This window comes from Phoxinus phoxinus, assembly GCF_949152265.1.
Source record: "Phoxinus phoxinus genome assembly, chromosome: 4".
NCBI lineage: Eukaryota > Metazoa > Chordata > Actinopteri > Cypriniformes > Leuciscidae > Phoxinus > Phoxinus phoxinus.
The window spans coordinates 8,308,039-8,330,863 of NC_136879.1; the positions used below are offsets into that span (position 1 = coordinate 8,308,039).

The window sequence follows — 22,825 nt, forward strand, 5'->3', positions numbered from 1 at the left end:
CAGGTCAGAACATGTGAAATAACATGATAAAGAAGCATGACAAATTTCAGATAGATCGGACAAAATTTGCCTCTTTAACAGTTAAAAAAGATGAAAATGATATGAATAACATGGTATATTAAGCCAATAAGTGGTATTATACTGCCCCCTGCTGTCATTTAATCATATTACTCCCTAATATTGTTATATAAGTGACTTATATAAAATAATTATTTTAACATTTACAATCACATTTTGTCAAAATTCATCTATTGGAGTATTACTATTGACAATTGTGTCACATAGAGAAATGGGAATCCTGAAATGCTTATTATACAGCATTAAAAGAGATTTTCAAAATAACATATCCCAAATGTGTGTGTGTAAACATGCATCATGGAGTTAACATGAAAAAAAATGTTTTGCTTTAATGCAGAATACTGGTGAAACCAAGTAGTTCAAAATGAAAGTGAGCCAATAAGTGGTCTTCTACTGCCCTCTGCTGGACATTCTACTTAGTCTTTTCACATGTGCTTTTGCATTCATATATTTAGACCTTATATAACAATTACTATTATAACACAATCATATTTTGTCAGAGTTTATCACTTCATTTGTTCTGATGCTTCACATAATTGCTAGCAACGTGGTAAATCATGATAAATAACGCTATAAACATGGTAAATCACAGTAAATAAGGTAAATCATGCTAGATTCCTGATAAATCATTCTGGAATGTGGTATATCATGGTAAATCATCTTATAACATGGTAAATCAAGGTAAACTAAGATAAATCATGGTAAACTATGGTAAATCATGCTAGAATCATATTAAATCATACTAGAATGTGTTCAATTGTTGTAAACCATAATAGAACAGAGTAAATCATGCTGAATCATACTAGAACTTGGTATATCATGGTAAACTATAGTAAATCATGCTAGATTCATGGTAAATCATACTGGAACATGGTATGATTTACCATGATTTATTAAAAATCACACTAAAATGTGGTATATCATAGTAAAACATGCTAAAACGTAGTCTTTTCCATCTATGATGTCAGTGGTTAAATGCTTGCTAAATAAAACTTTGTCTTAAATGCTTAAAGGCCTTAAAAGCTTGAACACCGACAAATGCTGCTTGCAGCTTTAATTACTTTTTATAACTGTTTTAATTTCCCTTGCTTTTATTTTGTGATTTATTTTAATTCCTTTCTATGTTAAGCACTTTGAATGGCCATAGTGTATGAAATGTGTGTGTGTGTGTGTGCAGGACCGTGCGCGGCTGCTCTCCGAGCTGGAGCGGCTGCAGACGGCTGATCTGCTGCGCCGCAGACAGGAGGTCCACGTTGTGCCGGCGCAGATCTTCCAGCCTCTCTACAGACAGGAAGAGCTCCGGGACGAGCAGCAGCGGGAGCTGGAGATCGCCTTCCAGGACGTGTACACGCAGGAGCGCAGTATGTGCTGTCTCTTCACTGCCGAATTACAGACGTGTCATCGTCAGATGAGCTCTAGTTAAAGGATAACCTGACCCCCTTCAGTGGACATGAACGATCACTCAAACCCTGTGTTGTTGCTCTGGATGTGATGATGCAAACTAGGGCTGTCAAAATGGCTGAAAAGCTAAATTCAAATTTCTTTTTTTATATATTAGCAAAATTCGAATAATATTCTAATGAAGGCAATACTAAATGTTCGAGGGAAAAAGTACTGTATTGTGTCCTATGCCGGCAAGAGGGTGCAAGCGAGCGCAATAAGTACATATAAACCAAATCAAACATCGCATCTTATATTGAAATGAAATGACATTCACTTTTTAAAGTAAATTAACTTTTGAAACACATATTCTTAAATAAAATCTAATTTCTTTAATGTGCATGCAAGGAAAATTAGGCTGCAGTTCTGCTCGTGCTCGTGCATCAGTAACTGAGAAAACACGCTTTAACAGACAAAACCGCAAACTGCCATTCAGAAACAATCCCCTTCTCACTACACATTAGTCATGTTAAAATAAAAAACGTTTATATTACCACACAAAGACGCGTGATATAGCCTACCACTCTGTGCTTTGAGAAAGATGTGGGACACGAGCAGGAAAGAGACCATTGATCTCTTTTCTGATATCTTCATGTTTTCTACTTGATGTAAAATGGTCTGAAGAGCGAATTTTATCCTCCACAGGGGCGAGACATTTAGGCTATGTTTGATATTGCGCTGCTAGAGAAAGTGAAGCTAAAAATCACGTGTGTTCACACCGCCTGTGTGAAACGCGCTTTAGCCTACAACTAAACTGTTAATAACAAGCACAACCTGTGTTAAAGGGATCCCCTGATATGAAGACATGTATAGCTTAATATAACGTGAACAATGTCTCATTTAAATATGTAGTAGAAAACCCATGAAAATGTATGTTATTTAAAAAAATCAACATTGTTTTTGGACTATAGGGGGCGCCATTTGTTATGTACACACAGTACATTCTGCGTCGATGACGTCAAACGGTTGCACTCGGTGAGCTACTGGCGCTTATTTCTATAGTCTTTGGCTTTTTACTGCAACACAACTCAGAAAATAAAATACTGATAGGATACCACATTGTGTGGCTTTTGGTTGTCATTTTCAGTCAAAAGGCAACAAGAGAAGCAATGTAAGAGTGCTTTCCTAGCAATAATAGGAGGAGAAAAGCATGGGAAGATCCCTGTGGACGAAAAACCCCGCTTCTTTTCTCTCTCCACTTTAGCCTTGATGCCTTTGAGTCTTTTAGTGGACCACAACTACTCAAATAGCTTACAAACGGCTGAAGCAAGAAACGTTAGATGCCATCGGGATGTCAACATGCCGACGCTAATCATGACTCGCGCCCGCTAGAGAAGTTCCTTAGCGCGGATTTGCCTGGGGCATTTACACTCCTTGTGGGGAAAAAGTCATGGTACAGCATTTGGTTTAAACCTATACTTATATCCATCGCCTCCTGTAAGCTCCTTCAGTAGCTGTGGTCATCATATCAGTATTTTATTTTTAGTTGTCTAATTCGAGATGTACCTGTAAGCTCCTTCAGTAGCTGTGGTCATCATGTCAGTATTTTATTTTTAGAGTTGTCTAATTCGAGATGTATTGTAAAAATAGCAACAGATAGCGCTTGTAGCTCACGGAGTGCAACCATTTTACGTCATCAGAATAATGGCGCCTCTTATAGTTCAAAATATGTATAAAACGATGTGATTTTTAAAAAATAAAATACATCTTGATGGGTTTTCTACTACATATTTCAGTAAGAGGCATCATTTTCGTTATTTTAAGCAATGCATGACTTAATACCCTGGGATCCCTTTAAAAAGCTTACATTTGTACTTGCACGTCAAATTCGATCTGTCCTACAGCGCTTTCTACTTTACCACCGTAAAGAATACGAATATAATATAAAAGGCCTAATTAAAAGCGAACCAATGAAGAAACGTTTATAATCCCCTTAGAAAATGGGTGAGACGTGAGTGAAGATTTGGGAAAAGAAACAATGAATATTGATGATTAATTAAATAAACTAATCGAATATTCAATAGAGTATAGAATAGGTTGTGCGATTATTCTCTAAAATAAAATCTCCATGTGTTCGGTGCTGATGCGGTGGTGCCGCCCGCGTTCATGTAACCGGAGGGTGACGCTGCCAATAACGCAGAACAGCTGTCACAAAGAACCGGCAAAAGTCATTATTATGAATGTCAAATTTAGCAAGGAGAACTTTTAATTAAATTACTAATGGAATAATATTGTTAAATTCGCTGATAATCGGGTGACCAGATCGCAAACCAGAATTCAAAGCCGACAAAGCTGAAGTGTATGGGCTCACGCTCAACTCTCTCATTCACCGTGACGTTACAACATTTCGTCTCGGTTTGGTCAGCGAAAATGAAGAGACATTTTAGCATGGGTTTTATTTTGTAAACCACATTTAGTCTCGTTTTTATTCGTCAACAATATTGCATTATACATTTAATTTTAATCATTGTCACATGACCAGCATTTGCGTCTCGTTTTCGTCAGGTGATAAAGGTTCGTTGGCGAAGATGTTTCGTCATGGTTTTCGTTGACGAGAGCAACGCTACTACACATCTACGTGTTCGACGTTTGCCACCAACAAGTGTTTTTGTCAGCATCAATTGCAAATGAACAGCGCAGCTGTACTGGATAAGCTAACAAACAAACACTGTCAGTTACATCATGTCTCTTTTGCATTCGAATGTGCAGTTAAAAAAATAAATAATAATTTGACGATTATGCGAAATTAATTTTAATTTGAAAGTCCTAATGCATATTAAGATCTCTTTGCATATTGACTGCTTTCCATCATTTGATCTTCTCCAGAGGTCAAAGGTGACGTGGTGCTGCAGCTGGTGCCCGAACCTCTTCCTCCTCTGTCTGCTGCTAGTCATGACGAGGAGCTGGATGTGACCCTTGACCCTGAATGTGCACCTGAAGGGGAGGAGCCTGATACCCCTGTGACTGAAACACCCGGTGAGCAGCCAATCAGAGAGCAGCATGTCAGATCTGCAGTGACGGGAGCGCGAGGATGATGATGATGATGATGTTCTCTCTTGTGTTGGCAGATCCTGGTCGACGGGCTCTGAGGAGACTGCTGGACCGCATCAGGAGCCAAAGAGACCGCCAGCGGGCCGCTGCTGCAGCGCTGACGTCACACGAGGGAGACGCTGACGTGGAAGTCTTGAGTGTTGAAACGGGATCTTTGAGCAGCCAGGAAAAGGCACCAGAGGGCAGTTCAGAAGAACATGCGTCCAGCCTAGCGCTCACTGACGACAGTAAAGCTTCAGCATTGTTCAGCACTTGCACAATGTTTTTAGGGATGCACGTTCACCTTATACAATAACACTGGTTATGAGAGGAATGATGCCACTATTTAAGCGTTTACTGGTTTACAGGGGGAAGCATTCTGAGTGACACTTCTTGGCAACAACATTTGCTAAATCAATATCCTAATCAACCATTAATCGACTAATCGACTAATTTGGTTGACTAATTATTTTCTCATCAACTAATAGGATAATAGACTAAAAGCCAGAAACGGTGCGTATTATATTGTTCTACTTGTTAGTACTCATTTCTGTGAAACGCGTAACCCAAGTAAAGGACACATGGATTTCTCTCACACCGCTGACACATTTCCTTCATTTGTGCTTGAACTGATGCGTGTACATTTAAACATTTAATTTATTTTTCAGTATATTAATAGTAGCGGTGTAACGGTTCACAAAATTCACTGTTCGATACGTTTTTGATACAGCAAAAAGAAAGAAATCCCAGAGAAATGTCCTTGAATTTTAAAAATTATATAAATTTTTAATAAGTGTTAAGTTACTTTTTTATTTTGAGTGTTCCTACATCTTGAGACTTTTAGTTTTATATAAATGTGGGTAATATTTGAAGGATGAACAAATAATGTTTTGGTCATCACATTAAAAGTATAATTTAAATATGATAATATTACGGCACAATGTTTCTCCTGGTTTCCACGTCAGCGCTGTTCGATCTAATCGAGATCTACGGTTAATAACGGAGACATCTGACTGCTTCTCACAGTGATGTTATTCCTTCAAATGCTTTCTTCTGCTTAGCGCTGTGTAGTAACGGTGTCGCTTGATCAAGATCGGCTCGCGCTGCACTGATATTGGTGGTCCAAACTGATAAACGGTCCGCGAAGCACAAAATGAGTAGCGCAGTTTGGTTCCGCTTTCATTACGTTTGTCACATGATGTTGGGCAACATTGTGATCGCACCGGCAGGAAAAATGGTCTAACAAATCGTTCGGTTTGTAATGCGTACCGAACCGAAAGCCTCGTTCAGTACGAATGTGTATCGCTACACCCCTAATAAATGAATGGTGCTCAGTGTCACACTGGCTCGTGTCTGCTGCTGATTAGTGCTGTGGTGTCGCTGCTCAGGGCCTGACGTGAGCGATGAAGCTGTAGTGGCAGGAACACTGCTGCCGCCAGAGGAGCGAGACCAGCCGGAGCCAGCGTCCGCCGAGAGCCAGAGGAGAGCGGCCCACGTGAGTTACTGATCACCGTCTCCCGTACACTACGATCCTTCAGGCGGCGCTCGAGCGGCTGAGCTGTGATGTGAAACTACTGGTGCCTGAATGCCTGTGTGTAACACACAGGGCTGTAAACTATTAATCGCGATTAATCGTTTACAGCCCTAGTAACACACACGCTTCATGAGGGTCTCTACACTTGAACTGAGCTCAGTCGTCATACACTGTTATGGTTTTTCAAATAGTCCTTTCTTGTAGTGTGTAATAGAGCTGTTTGGGAATGTAAAAGGTATGCAAAGATCAAAGTGCACAACAAATAGTTATAGTAGTAAAAGAAAAAATAGATAGAAAAGTCGTCAGTAATTAAGTCACTTATTTCCTTTTACATGCCTATGAAGCAATGTAACAAATCTGCATAATGCCAGCCTATGGCCTGCGAACGACATCTGCCCCACAAACTACAGCCTGTTGAACATTGAAATAAATATCTGTAAATCATGGTAAAGTTAAATATTATAATTATATTTCGCCACAAATATAAATGAGTCCTCATATGAACTGCTCTGCGCTTTGAGAGGGATGTGAGATGCGAGCAGGATTGTTAAATTTTACCGCAGTAATGGAGGCGAATATTGCTAGTAAAAGTGAACGAAAGGAAGAAAGGTTTATAATCCCCTTTTGAAAATGGTTTAGACGTGACGTGAGTGAAGATTTGGGAAAGTGAAAATATTCCATGTCCAGTGAAATAACTAGTGGAATAATGTTAAAGTTGTGGAAAATCAGAATATAAAGTCAATAAATGAATGGCCTCATGTTTCCCATTTTTGGGCATTTTTTCTTTGGTTGCGCTGTAACATTTAATTGCTAACCTATTTATTTTGTGTTCAAAGCTTTGTGCTTCAGTCGTGTCATATTCACGTGAAAAACATACGTTCACATACACATAAAAAGATTTGCTGTTGGCGCAGTTGTCTAGCTCTAACTTCAGAAGGATGAGTCAACATTAAGAATCTTTAAAATAGCATAATATGGGCACTTTAATATATTTTCTAGCATTAAGTGAAGACTCCAGAGCCTCTAGCCAACTATTAATGGTTTTATCTTCAGTATAAACGTGACGCTGAGGTCCTCGGAGGCCTTTTGTAACGCAGTTGGCAGTGGTCTGTCAGCAGAACTGTAAGATGTTGTGTGTGTGTCCAGGAGGCGGCGCTGTTGGGCCGGCAGCAGGAGCAGCTGGCGGTGCTGGAGGGGCTGGAGCAGAAGCGGCGTGAGCTGGAGCAGCGGCTGAGAGAGAGCCAGAGGAGCCACACGCTGCAGGACGAGGAAGCTCAGAGCCGTCCTGCGCCTCCAGAGGTGCGTCTGTCCACTGAGCGAGTGTGGGCCGGATACTGTTGACACCGTAACTCGGCACTTGCACAAAAAAGTATATGAAATTCCCTTGAAATGGGAGAATTCAGCAGTAACTTTCCATAAAAATGTGTAATTAGCTGCCTTTCCATTACAGATTTGTGCGAAACTTTTATAACTATTGCAAAATGACGGCGTCTCCATTAACCGAAGTTATGCGACTAAAGCTTAATTTTTGTCCTCGCGATCAGTAATTCCAACAATCATGGCAACGGATGTTGGAAGGTTTATGAATATCGCAGCCACCGCACTAGTCGTTATTTTTAATGAAGGCTTCTTTAAAGAACGATCGACTGTTACGTACGTCAGGTGAATGCGGAAAAACTGTTTCCATTGCAGTCTTGAGAAACATTCCTTTTTCGAATTGCCGAAAACCTTTTTGTGATTATATGGAAGATTTTGCGAAATTGACGTTTCCTGTGGGCTTATTTTCAATTTGTGATTCAGTCTGAATCATTCATACAGTTTTCACACGCACTGAATCATTTGGATCGAGCGGGAACTAAGGATGTCACTAATGATTATTTTGGTAATCTGTCGATTATTTGCTGATTAATTGAATAATCAGATCTGTTTTTATTACCACAAACAATAGCCTTCAAAATGACTTAAAATACATGTATAATAACAATGAGGCAATAATACTAATGGTTTCAAATAAAGTGTTAAATTAAGTAAAATTACTTGATTTTGACACTTTATTTGAAACAATTATTATTACTGCCTCATTACATAAAAACACTGTTACAATGCATAATATAGACTATCAGCTTATGTGCGCTAGGTGTTCATCTGCTATGTGTTATAGCAGATACCTGCAGAGGCACCAGCAGCCTGATGTTACACTACAGCAGATCAAATCCTGGTTTCATATTAACGAGATTTAATTCAAATGTTCACCTAATCTTTAATATTCGCCCACTTCTTTATGATAGAAATGCTACAGCCATTGTAATTTCTTGTGCACATGTTCTTGTTCATCAAAACATGCAAACTCAGTGCGAGGGTTTAGACTTTTATTTTGAAATGCCGATGAACAGTTTGCATATTTAGAAACATGTTGATGTGTTCTCCTGTGTTGGCGTAGGTTTATAAATGATTTGCATTACAAATCTGATGATATGCATTATCTATGCAGTAGTATGTTTTTAAAATGGTTTTAATATATCGCGTAGCCTTAGAAAAGGTGTAATAATGCAGTTCATGGATGCTTGTCCATGGAATCAGCCACTTCCGGTATTTTGCTGGTTACTCAAATTGCAATCGAGGATTTTTTTGTTCAAATTTAATCGAGGAATCGTGACAATCCTAGCGGCACCACATTATGCAAGCACCAAAAACCACTGGATACATGTACTATTTCTCTCCAGCCCATAAAACAGTTGTGTGTGTGTGTGTGCAGGCTGACGCGGATGAGCCGCACACGCAGAGACTCCATCAGTACCAGCAGAGACTCCTGCAGCAGAACAGGTCAGACCGGCTCGACCGCAGCAGTGATGCTCGTGATGCAGCAGACATGTGACGCTGTGCCTGCGCTCTCCCACAGGCTTCACCAGAGGAGCGTCGAGGAGGCGCGGCGGCGACTGCAGGAGTATCAGCACACACTGAAGCTGCGAGCGTCCCTCCAGCAGCCGCCAGTCAGTGACGAGACACGCTCGGCTCCTCCAGGAGGAGAACCTGCTGGTCCACTTCCAGCTCGCCCTGGGCAGACTCGGGTCAGTGCTCGACTGCAGTTTACAACACCATTCTCACCGCCGGATAAGCTACTTTTTAAGTGATCATGGCAGATTTACTAGAAACAGGAAAAGGCTTAATGTCTCCCCATCCTCATCGATCGCCCGCTTCACTGCATCTGTTTCCTCCGCAGGCTCTCCTCAGCCCAGCCGAACCCGCCGGCTCTGAGCGCTCGCCGGACGCCCGTGCTCCTCTTCCTGCTCCCGCTGTGGTCCTGGAGCTCCTGCGCAGCCGGCGGCCTCCCGCTGACGTCATCACTGGTGTCCAGAGCGAGGCGGAGGAGACGAGGAGGCGGCACGTGAGGCGACAGCGAGACGTCCTGCAGGCGCTGATCACCGCAGACACACAGGTGAACGTCACCTGACCAGCGCACCACAGCAGGAGCTCGCTGTCGTGTAGTAGATCTGAGAGCGATTACAGCAGGAAATGAGTTCTCGTGCATTTACTCGTTTGTTTTTTCCAAGGCCAAAGAGAGTTCACCTAAATAAGTTTGAAATAATAAAGAGAACTACTTTTAAAGAGAGAGTTCGGTGATTTACGCAGCATGTCGTAAAACTTAACGCTGTCCAATCACGAGCCAGTGTGGCGTGTTACTAATGTTTACTCACTTTGCTGGGGAAGTTCGTGTAAACCAAATCTGCTCGGATTTAGCAAATACTCGTGAGTCCTCATGATATAACAAATGCAGTGTATTGCACAGAATCGGCTCATATCTGGCTAACTTGAACACACTCGTCACTACACAACAGAGAGCGGTGCGCTTGTTCATTTGCAGAGAAGCAATAGCGGAGATTAAAGATCATTTAATTATAAAGATCATAAAATCTTATTTTTGGCTAGTAGAAGTTTTGAATGGCCGGTAACTTAATGTAGTAGCCAAATTTCCCGGTGAGTGAAAGTTAATTTCAATTTCTGATCAATCAACTGTTACTCTGCACTAGGGCTGGGCAAAATGGCCAAAAAAAAATATCACGATTTTCTTTTTTATATCAGTCGATATCGATAAATGTCAAATATTTATTTATTTCAAGTTTAAAGACAGATTTGTACTCCTAAGTGAAAGCTGTAGAAACCAGAGCGTTGTGTTTTTAAACTACTCTTTATTGTCAGAACATATCATGCCAAACAGGTGAACATTCACAAATCCGAGGTAGAACATTCAAACATTTGTCATTTTTCCTTAACAAAATAAATATCTTTATTGGAAAATTAATTTCTTAGTTTCTGCAATATTAATATTACATGTTTTGTCTCGAAACACATATTTGACAGTGTGTTGACAGTAGTATTAGCTTTAGTTAGGATGCAGATTTACTATATAAAATGTATGTTCATTAACAAAAACAGTAACATCTGTTAAAAAAAAGTAACAACATTATTTTTATTAGGTAAAATGTAATATTCTTTAGTTTTATTAAAATGAACCATTGGTCATCAAGCATCATGCATTAATTTAGATCATGATAACCACAGATAAAATGTAACTTTATGGTTTCTATGGTATTTATGAAAACCAGTAGCCTAAATACATTATTAAAAACTGTAACGTTAATTATATTCCATTAGTCCTTCAATACATCGTCTACATTAATAATATTATACAATTCTATATATATATAATATATCCCACATTTCATGGTGCAGTTAATATTACTAGGCTAACGTTACAGTAACGTTAAATCCGTGGTACATGATGGGAATGTGTAGACGGGAAAGCTTCTGACTGTATCGTTGCGCACAGTGCTTCTCCTGTTCGTCAGCGCGGTCTCATCTGCCTTTAAACTGGTTTAAATCACTGAGACATTTGTGTTCCTCGCTGAATTCAAGCGCTCTCACTGGATCTCGTGACCGAGACCGATCAGAGTAAACGCGTCTGCTCTAGTGAACTCGCGCTGCGCTGCCGTTTGGACTTTGAGCCGAGCGGATAAACGGTCCGTGTGGCGCGCGCGGTTCAAATGAGATTCGTTCCGCTTTTGGCTCAAAAACATTATCGAACATTTATCGAACTCTTGATATCGTTTTATCGAGAAAAAATATATCGCGATAATTATCGTTATCGTTTTATCGCCCAGCCCTACTCTGCACTGTAATATGATAGATCCAGACACACATGGTGTAATTAACCCTTACAGTGAACCTCTGCTCCTCTGGCAGGCGTCAGTGTCCAGCTCTAGTGGCTCTCCGGCGGATCACATGACTCTGAACACGTTGCTGAAGGCCATTGAAGAGGCTAACGGCCACACCAGACCCCCGACAGCACCCATCCAGCGGGACGGGGACACACTGGCCCTCGCTAACGGTAAACACGGGCCTCACTGGGCACTGACCTCACAGATTTCACCAATCAATTTCAGAATCAGAAAGAGCTTCGTTGCCATTTGATTCAGATTCACAAGCTCTTGATTTGATCATTGGTTTGGTTATATATCAGGCAAAGCACATGTCAGTTTTCCTTGGGGAAGAAAACCTCTCGACTAATGATGTAAATTACACGGGGAACCCTGTCTGTTAGTACATTTCTAAAGTTTTAAAGCAAAATTAACAGCATGGTCCAAACCTTTAATTTAAGCTTTAATTTAGTCATTTAAACTGTTTTAAATAATGGATTTATTAAAAATACTGTAAATAATGCATATATCGCTAAGAGTTTAAGGTTAAGTAAAAATATACTGAATATGCCTTTAAAATTCTGTCAAAGCTTATTGTGATTATTGGATGGGCGGCGCGCTACAAATGTGTTGTGAAGTTTTGTTCATGCATCAACAGAAAACTGCACAGACTGAAGGATTTATTCCTGATGGGTAATCAATATGGGTTAATTTAAGATGAAGGTCGATTAGAAATCGATATAATATACAGACACACAGAGGTTTAGCTATATTAGTGAGGCCATCGCGACAAACGAATGCCGTCGATCACCACTAGGTGGCTCCAGACGCACGAAAATCACTTTAAATATAGAAGACACACAAACGGTAAAATGGAAAACACACACACTCACTCACGGTTCTGTGTGTCTTGTAGACGGTGTGTGTGAGCCGGGCCCAGTGGCCCGTGTGAGAGAGAAGCCCCCGGTGTCTCGTGCTCCCGCTCGTCTGGTGTTCCTCCGGCAGATGCAGCAGCACGAGCTCAGCGCCATACAGGAAGTGGACTCGCCCCTCAACATCAGCCTGGACACAGGTACGCCAGCAGCTGACGCTCCAGCAGGTGTCACGCATCATATCCTGTCTGACCTCACGTGTGTGTGCTGTGATTGGCTCCTGCAGAGCTGCAGTCGTCTTCTGCTGATGTGAGCGAGTCCAGCAGTAGTGCGTCTCTGCCCGCGCTCGCCTCCGCCGGCAGCCACAGCCCGAGCGAAAGGTCACAGGTCACGGGCAGGACCAGCCGCATGTCCTGGAGAGACATGCTCCTGCAGGACTCCACCTCGCCAGGTACATATACACAGGGGTCGCACTGCAGATGGTTGTAGGGCTGCCCGATGTATCGTTTTAGCGCTGATATACGCGTCCGCGATCGTCACATGCCACAAGTGTGTGATCCGTACGGGCCAGCTGTGTGATTCGCGGATAATTGTAAAGTTCATCATAGAGTGAAAGTTTATCATTTGCATGTGTTTTTAAGTCTGGTCAGGCATCAAGCAAGAGGACGGTGACTCATGTGCTGTTTTCTGCACACACACCGAGAAACACGGCTCGTGAACACCGAATTCAGTTCTTTCTTTTGAGCTTAGACGGAGACGTGCATGCAAAATGCCCAGTATCCTCGTATTTTATTTGTCTATGCTTGTAATTTGTTTATATTTTTCTATGCAGATTCACTCCCCTTCAAAACCACCCCGATTATTCTAGAATGATTCATTATTCTCAAATAGAGCTAATTAAATCATCTGGTGAAATAGTTTTTTATGGCAGAAAAACTTTTTTTCTTCTTCTCAGTATCATGCAGCCATAGATGGTTGTGCTTTAACGCTCCCTGTTGACTTCTCCTCCTCAGGCCCGTGCCTCATGAAGCTCCAGCAGGAGGTAAGAGGTCTCTCACTGCAGAACACGGCTCCTGTAACACACACCTGACGTCACTGATGACCGCTGACTCATTCTGAGATCCACAGTTTATGGATCAGTGATGAAAACTAGCCAAATCTGAGCGTGCCGTCACACCAGTGATTATGCTAAGAGAAGCTGATGTGTGTGCTTGTATGCGAGAGTGCGTATGTGTGTGTGTGGGAGAGTGTATGTGTGTGTGAGGGAGAGTGTATGTGTGTGTGGGAGAGTGTGTTTGAGCAATGATGAAAATGTTTTGTACCTGAAGTACATGTGAATTACGCATGTGTGCTAATGAAGGTCTCTACACTTGAACTGAGCTCAGAGTGACGATGATCAGTGTGTGTGTGTGTGTGTGTTTAGAATCGCACTGTGTAAAACTGTTCTCTGCTTGTTTGCTAGCGGTTTAGCGCTGGCTGTCCATCATCTGTTGATCCTGACTATCTCTCGTCCACTACGATCTCAACGGGAAGCTACTTCACGAGTGACCATGAGCCAGGTGTGTTTGGTCATTACATTCACAGTGTGTGAACATTAGGGATGGGCGTTTCTGTCAGTTTTTCAATTCGACTTGATGTCTGAAAAATTAGCACTCGAGGGCGGGCATGTGCGTCATGCCGATAATAAAAATATTTTAATTAACTATACCCTTTAATATACTTTTTAACCTCATGGCTTTATTTATGCAATTGCAATTGCCACCTCTGAGCTGCAATTAACAGTCTGACAATATATATCTAAATGCCAATTTGGATGCAGCTTCTGAAAATAACAAACATGGCCGTTGTAGCATAAAAGTTTGTGTAATAAATTCTGTTGAATCAAACTAAATATTTCTTTCTAAAGCTACTTTTTGTAATATCCTTTTGATGCTTTTCTCATTTAACACAATGATGACTTTAACATTTTTCTAACCTAATTGCATGTGGCGATTAATTCAACTTATTAAATCGCACGGCAAATTCGGCTGAGAAGTTACACCCTAAAAGATAAACGCTTGACAGCCTTAGTTTACCTGAGGAGCCGCTGCATGAGGCTAAGCTGAAGAGTGAGTGAACGCTGCTTTAAGTTTAGTGCTTGATTAATCTCATATAGGCTGCGGCATATAAGAAGCGGTGCTGTGCTGTCAAAGTTAACGCAAAATCATATTACCGGCACTCATTTATTTAACGCGCGATTAACGCAGCGTGTATTTTCTGCTTGACCCGTGGCCCAACCCCTAATTGGAGAAATGGAGATACACAATGTTGCCAACTTTTGATCTTTTGATGTCTGCGACATTGCAGACCTCTATAGCGAAATAATATATATATATTTTTCTAAAAAGCGCCCAAACCTTAGTTTCGCCTCTGTCTGTGTGGCAGAGAGGAGCAGCGCTTTAATTCAGTTTTAAACCGATATTATGTTCCTTCTCTAATTTTATGTGCAAGTATAGCCGAAATCACAGCACAGATATTGTCTTTATCAATGTCTTTTTGATTTTTGTGCAGATTAACATCTTGGAAGGGAGAGCTGGTTATGTTTTAATGGGTGGCGTTTCAGTCACTATTTCATATTCATTCCGTTGTTTGACAACAGAAACCGTAAAATGAAAACCAAGTACCAATGAAAACAGTTTTATTGAGAATTTAGCTTCATCAAAATGGGCACAGAGAGAGACAAACTAATGAAATAATAAATGTACATTTAGCATTTTCAGAAGAGCTGCCCTGTCATGCAAACATCTAAACATGTTTGTCTTAGTAAATTGCTCAGTGCAAAGAAAGAGAAGTAATGGGAACCTGGTATTTATTTGTTCTTTCTTCATGTGAAACATGTCTCGTCTTCATGCTCTGTTGACTATGGTGTCAATAATAAACATACATTTGCATAAAGCGTCCATATTTATCCATGCCCATAATGATTAGAGTATTACAACCCTTGAAAAGTATTATTTTAAGGTACATTTAGAACAAATTAATTTTTTCCGATTAATCGCAAGTTAACTCATGATAATCACGCAATTAATCGCGATTAAATTTTTCCCATCGCTTGACCGCCCTAATATATATATATATATATATATATATATATATATATAGTGAATATGCGTGTGAAATCCGTCCTGTTCCTCAGAGGATTCTCGTCTCAGTGTGGAGCCTGATGTGTGCGGCCCGTCCCCCGCTGACCCGCCGCAGGACACGAGCGGTTCTGTGCAGCGGATCATCCACCGATACAGCCAAGAGCTCCACGCTTCACTGACACACGCAGGTAAACAGTGGCTCCTGTAGCAGGAGTGTGTGTGCACATGTAGAACACACACACACACGCTCACGTGTTCTCTGTGCAGGAGCGGCGGACACTAGTCCAGCGGGTCAGTCCTGGTCCAGTGTGCTTCACGAGGAGCTGCGAGCACACGATGGAGACGCTCTCATCTCAGCTCCAGGTGCCTTACAGACTCACTCAATCCATTTTACTCACAATTACAATTACCTTCTGGGGGAAAAGTGCCACTGCGTTTATATCTGCTCCCGCGCCGTCAAAGATCACATGAACAGCCACTGCCCAGAACACATCCTCTGGAAATGGCAGACATTCAGCAATCCTCATTATCCAGCTGAGTGAGCCGGTGTGCACAAGAGGCTCATTGTGCCGTGTCTCTGTGAGCTCATGCTGAAGTGAAGCGCTGGACCGCTCCACTGAATATAAAGAGTGCTCTCTGCTCGCTTTCTGTGTAATCGTGTTGTTTTTCATGCTGTTAAGAGGACCAACAGCTACACACACACACACACACCGCAAAGTTTGAGGAGTGACAGTTGGCTGAATGATGTGCAATTTACATTTAATTCTAAGAGTGACGTAGTTGCAACGCACAAATAGTGTTTTTTTAATGTAAAATCTGTTAATTAACATTAATAATGGCAATTGACTTCACGACTTAAATGACAGACGACTCAAAACGCCAATCCCATCGCTGCCCTGAGAAGCCTGGCTGTTATCTGCTGGTTTGGCAGTCAACTAAATTTGACTGAACCGTCGGACATATACAAACTCTTTTTTTTGCCAAAGTGTTGGCACGTGTTATTCAAATCAAGAGCGGCTGGTTAATGAAGTTTCGTAAGGTTTGTCTACAGTTTTGTTTACTTGGATGAAGCCCAACACATGGGTTTCATCCAAGATACTTCAAGTGTTCATTTTGTCAATTTTTTTATTTTAGATGAAATCTTATAAAACTAAAAAGATTTTGTAAGATTCAGTCAACCTTGTTCTGTTTTAGTCGACTAAAACGCTCAGGCATTTAGTCGACAATGAAAGCTTAGTCGCATTTCTATCATGCTGCTTAATTGATAAATTAATCATAAGAAACACACACTGTTTGCGTCTGCGAAGTGTTCATTACTCATTTATTCATGTGTGTTAATGGCCCACTTGACACTTGTTTGGGGTTCACCTTGTAATGTCACCATTTATTTTTAAAATCTATCCGTTATATTTGGTTGTATGTCGTTTAGTGCGGTCAATCGATTAAAAAAAAGTAACTAGAATAATAATTTAAAAAAAATCTGATTTAAGCGTGATTAAAAACATTATAAAATATATTAAAATAGTCTAAGCTTAATTTAAAAACATATTAAAATAGTCTAAACTTAATTAAAAAACTTTAATGTAATCATTTCAAAGTTAATCTCCAAATAAATGTAGAAACAACTTGAAGACAGTATATTTTAAATATTTGTTGTAATGGCATCCTTTTATGAATGAAGGTCAGTATCACTGATACTAATACAGCTACTGATGTCTCGATGAAAATGCCCCCCCCCCCCCCTTCATTTTAAACATTAATTATAGCCATTCAACAGTGTAATTGAAACCTATACGTTTTTAACGTTTATTAGGTTTCAAAATATAACTTTGAATATAAGTGAACTTAAAACAATCCTCACATAAACCCATAATAATAAATGTCATATATACCGTTCCCTGTGAAATATACAGAAATTGAATAAAATTACCCAACACTTCATATTTAATTTATAATTTATGCAGATAAGACAGTAGATCGATCCTTATTAACGCTAAAAGTTCTTTAGTCAGGAGAAGTGAGTAATTATCTCTGCTTGATAAGCTATATTTTTGAGAGCACCGAGTCCTCGGGTAAATCATAGCGAGCCGACTCGTGCTGTGGTTTTGTTCGACGGACATAGACTGAACCCGTCCTTGAAAAGCCATTATCGTGGTTCACTAACTGCTGTATACGGGCATTTACAACATGAAGGGAAATAATCATCCGTATTCTGAATTGCATTGAAATTCTAACATTTCAATTTGGATTTTTAGTTTTTTTGTTACTGTATTTTTTTAAACGTCTTATTCTGATACGGTTATTTGGTTTGTTTTTTTCTGTTAGGTGCTTTCCTGCCGCTTCAGCCCCGTCCAGACATTGACACCTCATCATCCTCTTCCTCTTCTTCTAGGAATGTAGTGAGAGCCGATCCGAGCCGTCAGGTGACACGCGAATGCATGTTTGTCATTTACATTCTCCTGGCTCTGTTGCCGTGCTAATGTCTTGGCGTGGTCGTTTCAGGGCTGGAGCGAGGCCGTGACCCGGATCCTCGAGCGCCTGTCTGATCAGTTGTCCATCAGAGCCGGTGACCCCCCGTCTGAAGCGCCCCCCCGTGCGCTCTCCTCTGACACGGCTTCAGACTCCAGCCACTCCTCTGCCGGTCGCAGCTCGCCCGGCTCGAGCGCTGAGCTCCATCAGTCTGCCGTCAGCCAGTTGATCGGCGGAGCGTCAGACATGTGTTCATCTCAGCTGTTTGATCAGAGCAGCGCCCGCACAGGTACTGATGTGAGGCTTTGGTGACGTCTGCCGGTGTGTTTCATTGCTCTGACTGCGGTTGTGTTGCTTCAGCTGCAGGCGTGAGCAGCTCCAGTCCGGACCGGCCCGCTGAGGTCGGGTCGCCCAGGTCACCTGACGAGGACAGGAGCGCTTCTACTGACGCCCCACACGGTAACTGTGGGTAACTTTTACTTGTCAAAAACTACGCCAGCAGCGATTATTTAGTGAAATACAAGCTGGCAGCGTTTGGTTCCTGTAGCCTATGCCTGCCAACTTCTGGTGAAAGGAGTGACATTGGTTGGCAGCTGCTGTTATCAGCTGGTCATGCTATTGATAACTGTTGCTGAGCGAGCGTTAATGTTAGTGTATTCACGCCAGGAAAGTCCGCTAGTTCACTTGCTTTGGTCCGGACCAAATACAATGTCTTTTTGGTGTGGTTCGCTTTCACACACTACAAATTTTGGTTCACTTGCAAAAAAGGGCAAACAAAACCACACGTGTGCTAAAGTCATCCATTCATTGCACAGACATTCTCAAGCAGGGAAAAGCAGGAAGTGCAAAAACAGGCAATTTATGGAGATATTTCGTAGTGCAATGTTTATTCTTGTACTGATTTGGTGTAATCTGCTACTAACGCAATATGAAGAAACTTATGAGCATCATATGATGCAATGTCATCTGTAGGACGCTGTAATTAGGATTGTGCGAAGACGAAGATGCAAGACGGTTCTGGCGGAGAGAGCTTGCTCTTCACTGACACAGTTCTAACATTACTAAAAACAAGTGAACAGTCAGTAATAAAATATTGTCTCAAATATTATGTCTCATAACGACACATTTAAAAGCCATTCAGTGACCATAAACTCTATAGTTAGAAAATAACTCTTGAGAGGCGCATATATATATATGCACCATATTACATATTCATTAGTTTCTTAACCTGTTCTTCAAAATTTATTGTTTTCAGGATTTATTCAAACATACAAATTTCACCATTTAAATGTTTATAGTTCAGCAATGATATAATGATGTTTCTACTCCAAATTAAGTTGATTATAAAAACTGCCTTCTGTGCAATTTAAGTGTTTTTATGAAACTCAGTTTTTATTTGAGTGTTGATTTTATTAATTTAATTAGTACTTAAACGTTAATGTTTTTGCTAAATGAGATCTTTAATTTAATTTGGGTGCATCACTAGTCTGCACTGCTGCCCTGCTGGAGCGGTTCGTTTTCAGTCTGTTGTTCTAGAGCTCAGTGGAGTTGCTGATGTTCATTACTTTCTGTGCCGTAGACGACGCCTCAGATCTGTTTCTTCCTCTGCCCTCTGACGTCACAAACAACGAGAGCGTGGACTGTTCGACGGCTCTCTGCGTCCCGCTGGAAGCAGAGAAGTGCGGCACGGATGCAAGTGTGGACGAGGCCTCTGATTGGCTGAACTCGACTGACCAGTCCCTGCAGCTCCTGCGCGCAGACGCACTGATGCAGTCTCGAGCGGCCCTGCAGGTGTCAGTGGAGCAGCTCTCGCTTACCCACGAGTCCCTCTGTGAGGCCGATGACATGGACGTTAGCCTCATGCCACGCTCCCCTCTCCAGACCCGTCTACAGGAAGAAAGCCTGGCACCCGCAGTCCACTTACCCTCACAGGAAGTGATGTCAGCTGTGGAGGAAAACACGCTGAGTGAGCTTCTGGAAAGAGCACAGGTAGAGTCTATGAAACCACCTGACCGTTCAGCTTTGTGCTAGATTCTTTGAGGTCAGCGAAATAAAAACACACACCTGCACGTTTGAAGTCCCCTGTAGTCAATAATTTAATCCTGTAAAACTCCTCTTTGATCACCAAAATCACATATTTAAACGTTCTTCATGTCTTAAAATAGTTGAATGTAACTCTACACCCTTGCCTCATTTAGTATATGCTTTTCTGAATATGCAAATGAGGCCCGCCTCCACTCACTCAGTCAGCTCAGAGATCCACTGGTTGACGATCACACATTGATCTGATTGGTTACAAGGTAGTTTGTGACATCAGAAACACCAGCGATTTCAAACCGTGTTTTTGAGACTGTCTTTGGTTCACTGCAGATTTAAAGGAACACTTATTCGCCGCCTTTCCTACATTTAGATAGGTGGACAAATGCATGTTTGTCTCAGTGCATGCATTGTTTTAGTTTGGCAGCTAGCCTAGCTTAGCATAATGAATGGAATCCTTTGTTGCCAGCTAGCATGTCCTGAGTAAAAATGATAAAAACAAAAAAAAACACCTAATTACTTGTGGCCTGCGTATTCACAACGAGTACAAACAGTGATGCCGATTAAGACTAGGCGATGTCCTAGGCAGATATTGATTGGGACTATATTAGGGCGAAGCACAGCTACTTGGACGCAGAGATATCACGCAGCACTGAAATCCCACAACTTCCGTCAACCTTCCGGCGTGAATAGATTAGTAGCTGGATATTTTTCCTACAGTAGACATAGTGAATGTTGATGAACGGCTGATTTTGTGAGACGAAGAGGGTGACTTCTCAGACCGTCCAGATCCAGAACCATACCTCTATGAGCCAGAGTTTCCAGAAGAGGAGCGCGTGCTTCGGAAATAGAACGACAGGAGGAGGTTGCGTAGCTCAACAGCAGGAGCAGCGCGTGAGCGTCTAGCAGGAGCGCTCAATTAAAGTGAAGCACATTTTTGATGGACAAAATATCATTTCACACGAAAGTGGCCAAAATGCACAGAATTTGCATGTTAGTGTGTTTCAACAAGAACTGGAGTAACGTTAGGCTGTGTCTGAAAAGAAAATGAAGACCTCAATAGCCTAAATATTTTAGAAAATGTACCCATTTAAACTTGTTTTTATTTCAGTTTGGGTGAAAGTAGTCTATGGTTATGATAATAAAATAAAGTACGCTAGCCAGAAAATATGATAAACTTTCTTTTAGTTTATTGTGTAATAACCGGACAGGTATAAGCTCTAGCAATACCGAAATAAAACCAGAGTTTGCCGTCTTTTTCCCCCGCCAAGTTTACGGTCCACTTCAGTCCATTTTTATACTATGGCCTACATGAAACATGACCAAGTGAAGAATTTATTTACAATACAATCACAATCAAAATGACATAGAAGTACTATTTACAAAGTTGTAATGAACTTTTTTTTAACACTGGTTTATTTTTATTTTATATTTCATTGTTTGAAATGGTTCTTCTGTCGGCGTTTAGTAGAGAACGCTTCCAGTGAATACTTGCGCTGCTCACGCGCCCCTGACGCCTGCGGTGTGAAACCGGCGAATATGCCAACCTATGCCGACTGAACGAGTGTCTGAAATAAACTGGTCTTGCTCCTGCCAGGCGGCGGGTGACGTGAAGGGCATTCTGGAGGAGTCCACCATCTCGTTCATCAGCCTGCCGGAGTCCACCCTACAGGACCTCACTGAAGACTCGGGGAGTGAGCCACCGGAGGGCACATCTGACCGCAGCGAGGTGAGGACACGGAGTGCACATCATGCATCACTTCCTAAAGGAGTCGTTCACTTTAAAATGAAAATGACCCCATGATCTACTCGCCCTCGAGCCATCCTAGCTGTATATTTCTTCTTTCAGACAAACTCAGAGTTATATCAAATGTCCTAGCTCGTCCAGGCTTTATAATGGTAGTGCATGGCAAGCATCAGTGTGACGCTCATCAAAGTGCTCTGGGGGTTAATAAAGGCCTCCAGAAGCCAAGACATGCGTTTATAAACTTAAATATGTATATTTTTCTCACACAAAATAAAATAACTTAGCTTTCGGCCAATGAACATATGGATTCGACATAACGCGGGTAATGTGACACTGCTGTTATTTACGCTACGCCGTGATGCACTGCGCTACTGACGTCACAAGTTGTGCTTTAGGCCTAACTAGACTGTGTGTATGGCTGGAAGCTCGAATTTTACTTTATAATGTTTTAAATATGGGCATTTTTCTCACACAAAGTAACTAGGCAACTAGAAACGCAGTATCCAATACGCAGTCTACTTGCACCTAAAGCGCAGCCTGTGGCGTCTGAAGTAGCGCAGTGCATCGTGGCGTAGCCTAAATATCAGCAGGACGTCGCATTGCTCGCATAAGTTGCGTTTTACACTTAAAGTCCCTGTAAAAGCAATTCAAAAAAAAAATTCTAAACGCATAAATGTATTGCTAAGACTGAACTGTGACGTACTGAATTGTGGAGTTAGACCGTGTTTGGGCGGGGCTAAATCGGGGGCTCTGACGCTGGCTCCGCCCCTAACAATATAAATCGAGCACATCTACATCAGTTTGCCGCTCAATCGCGAGTTACTGCTAGTACTGTTACTTACTACAGCCTACAGTTTGCTAGCTAGCGATGCCTTCGTCACGGAAAGGCGTATTACCTGGATCACGTACAAAACAGATCGGCGTCCTTATTTAAATTTCCGGAAAACGATCACATCAAGAAGAGGGGGAGTAATTTTGTGAAGAGCCACCTTGATGGAGAGCTGAGGATCACCAACACCCGCCTCTGTAGTGCTCATTTTACACGGGATAGATTTATAAACTTTCATCGGAGACAACTAATTCACTGATAAATAATCCGCTGTTACTGGTGAATGTGGCCGAACCGACGATCTCCCGCCTCGACCTTCATCCTCCCGCCATCATCAGCAGTGCGTGCCCACCAATGAGTGTAAGTTTCAGCGCCGCCAGCGGACACGCCCCCAGCGCTTGAGCAGCATGAGAACTGATAATTTTTCAAGATTTTGATAGCTTATTTTATACTTGCCCGCCTTTTTATCATT

General features: G+C 41.6%; 1 protein-coding gene across 3 annotated transcripts in view; it reads left to right on the top strand.

Annotated features, from left to right (window-relative positions):
• cep295 (centrosomal protein 295) overlaps positions 1 to 22,825 on the top strand; it is a 33,053-nt gene that overhangs the window by 7,844 nt on the left and 2,384 nt on the right. For 2 of the 3 annotated variants that reach the window (XM_079609817.1, XM_079609818.1), the window contains exons 7-26: positions 1,256 to 1,439; positions 4,345 to 4,494; positions 4,587 to 4,796; positions 5,937 to 6,043; positions 7,229 to 7,381; positions 8,838 to 8,905; positions 8,982 to 9,150; positions 9,303 to 9,518; positions 11,324 to 11,468; positions 12,194 to 12,349; positions 12,436 to 12,600; positions 13,163 to 13,191; positions 13,612 to 13,708; positions 15,325 to 15,459; positions 15,539 to 15,634; positions 17,597 to 17,694; positions 17,774 to 18,029; positions 18,101 to 18,205; positions 19,320 to 19,729; positions 21,375 to 21,506. In XM_079609817.1, the coding sequence (XP_079465943.1) occupies positions 1,256 to 1,439; positions 4,345 to 4,494; positions 4,587 to 4,796; positions 5,937 to 6,043; positions 7,229 to 7,381; positions 8,838 to 8,905; positions 8,982 to 9,150; positions 9,303 to 9,518; positions 11,324 to 11,468; positions 12,194 to 12,349; positions 12,436 to 12,600; positions 13,163 to 13,191; positions 13,612 to 13,708; positions 15,325 to 15,459; positions 15,539 to 15,634; positions 17,597 to 17,694; positions 17,774 to 18,029; positions 18,101 to 18,205; positions 19,320 to 19,729; positions 21,375 to 21,506 (3,081 nt within the window). The remainder of the gene's footprint in view (positions 1 to 1,255; positions 1,440 to 4,344; positions 4,495 to 4,586; positions 4,797 to 5,936; positions 6,044 to 7,228; positions 7,382 to 8,837; positions 8,906 to 8,981; positions 9,151 to 9,302; positions 9,519 to 11,323; positions 11,469 to 12,193; positions 12,350 to 12,435; positions 12,601 to 13,162; positions 13,192 to 13,611; positions 13,709 to 15,324; positions 15,460 to 15,538; positions 15,635 to 17,596; positions 17,695 to 17,773; positions 18,030 to 18,100; positions 18,206 to 19,319; positions 19,730 to 21,374; positions 21,507 to 22,825) is intronic. The other variant, XM_079609819.1, reaches the window with a different exon arrangement.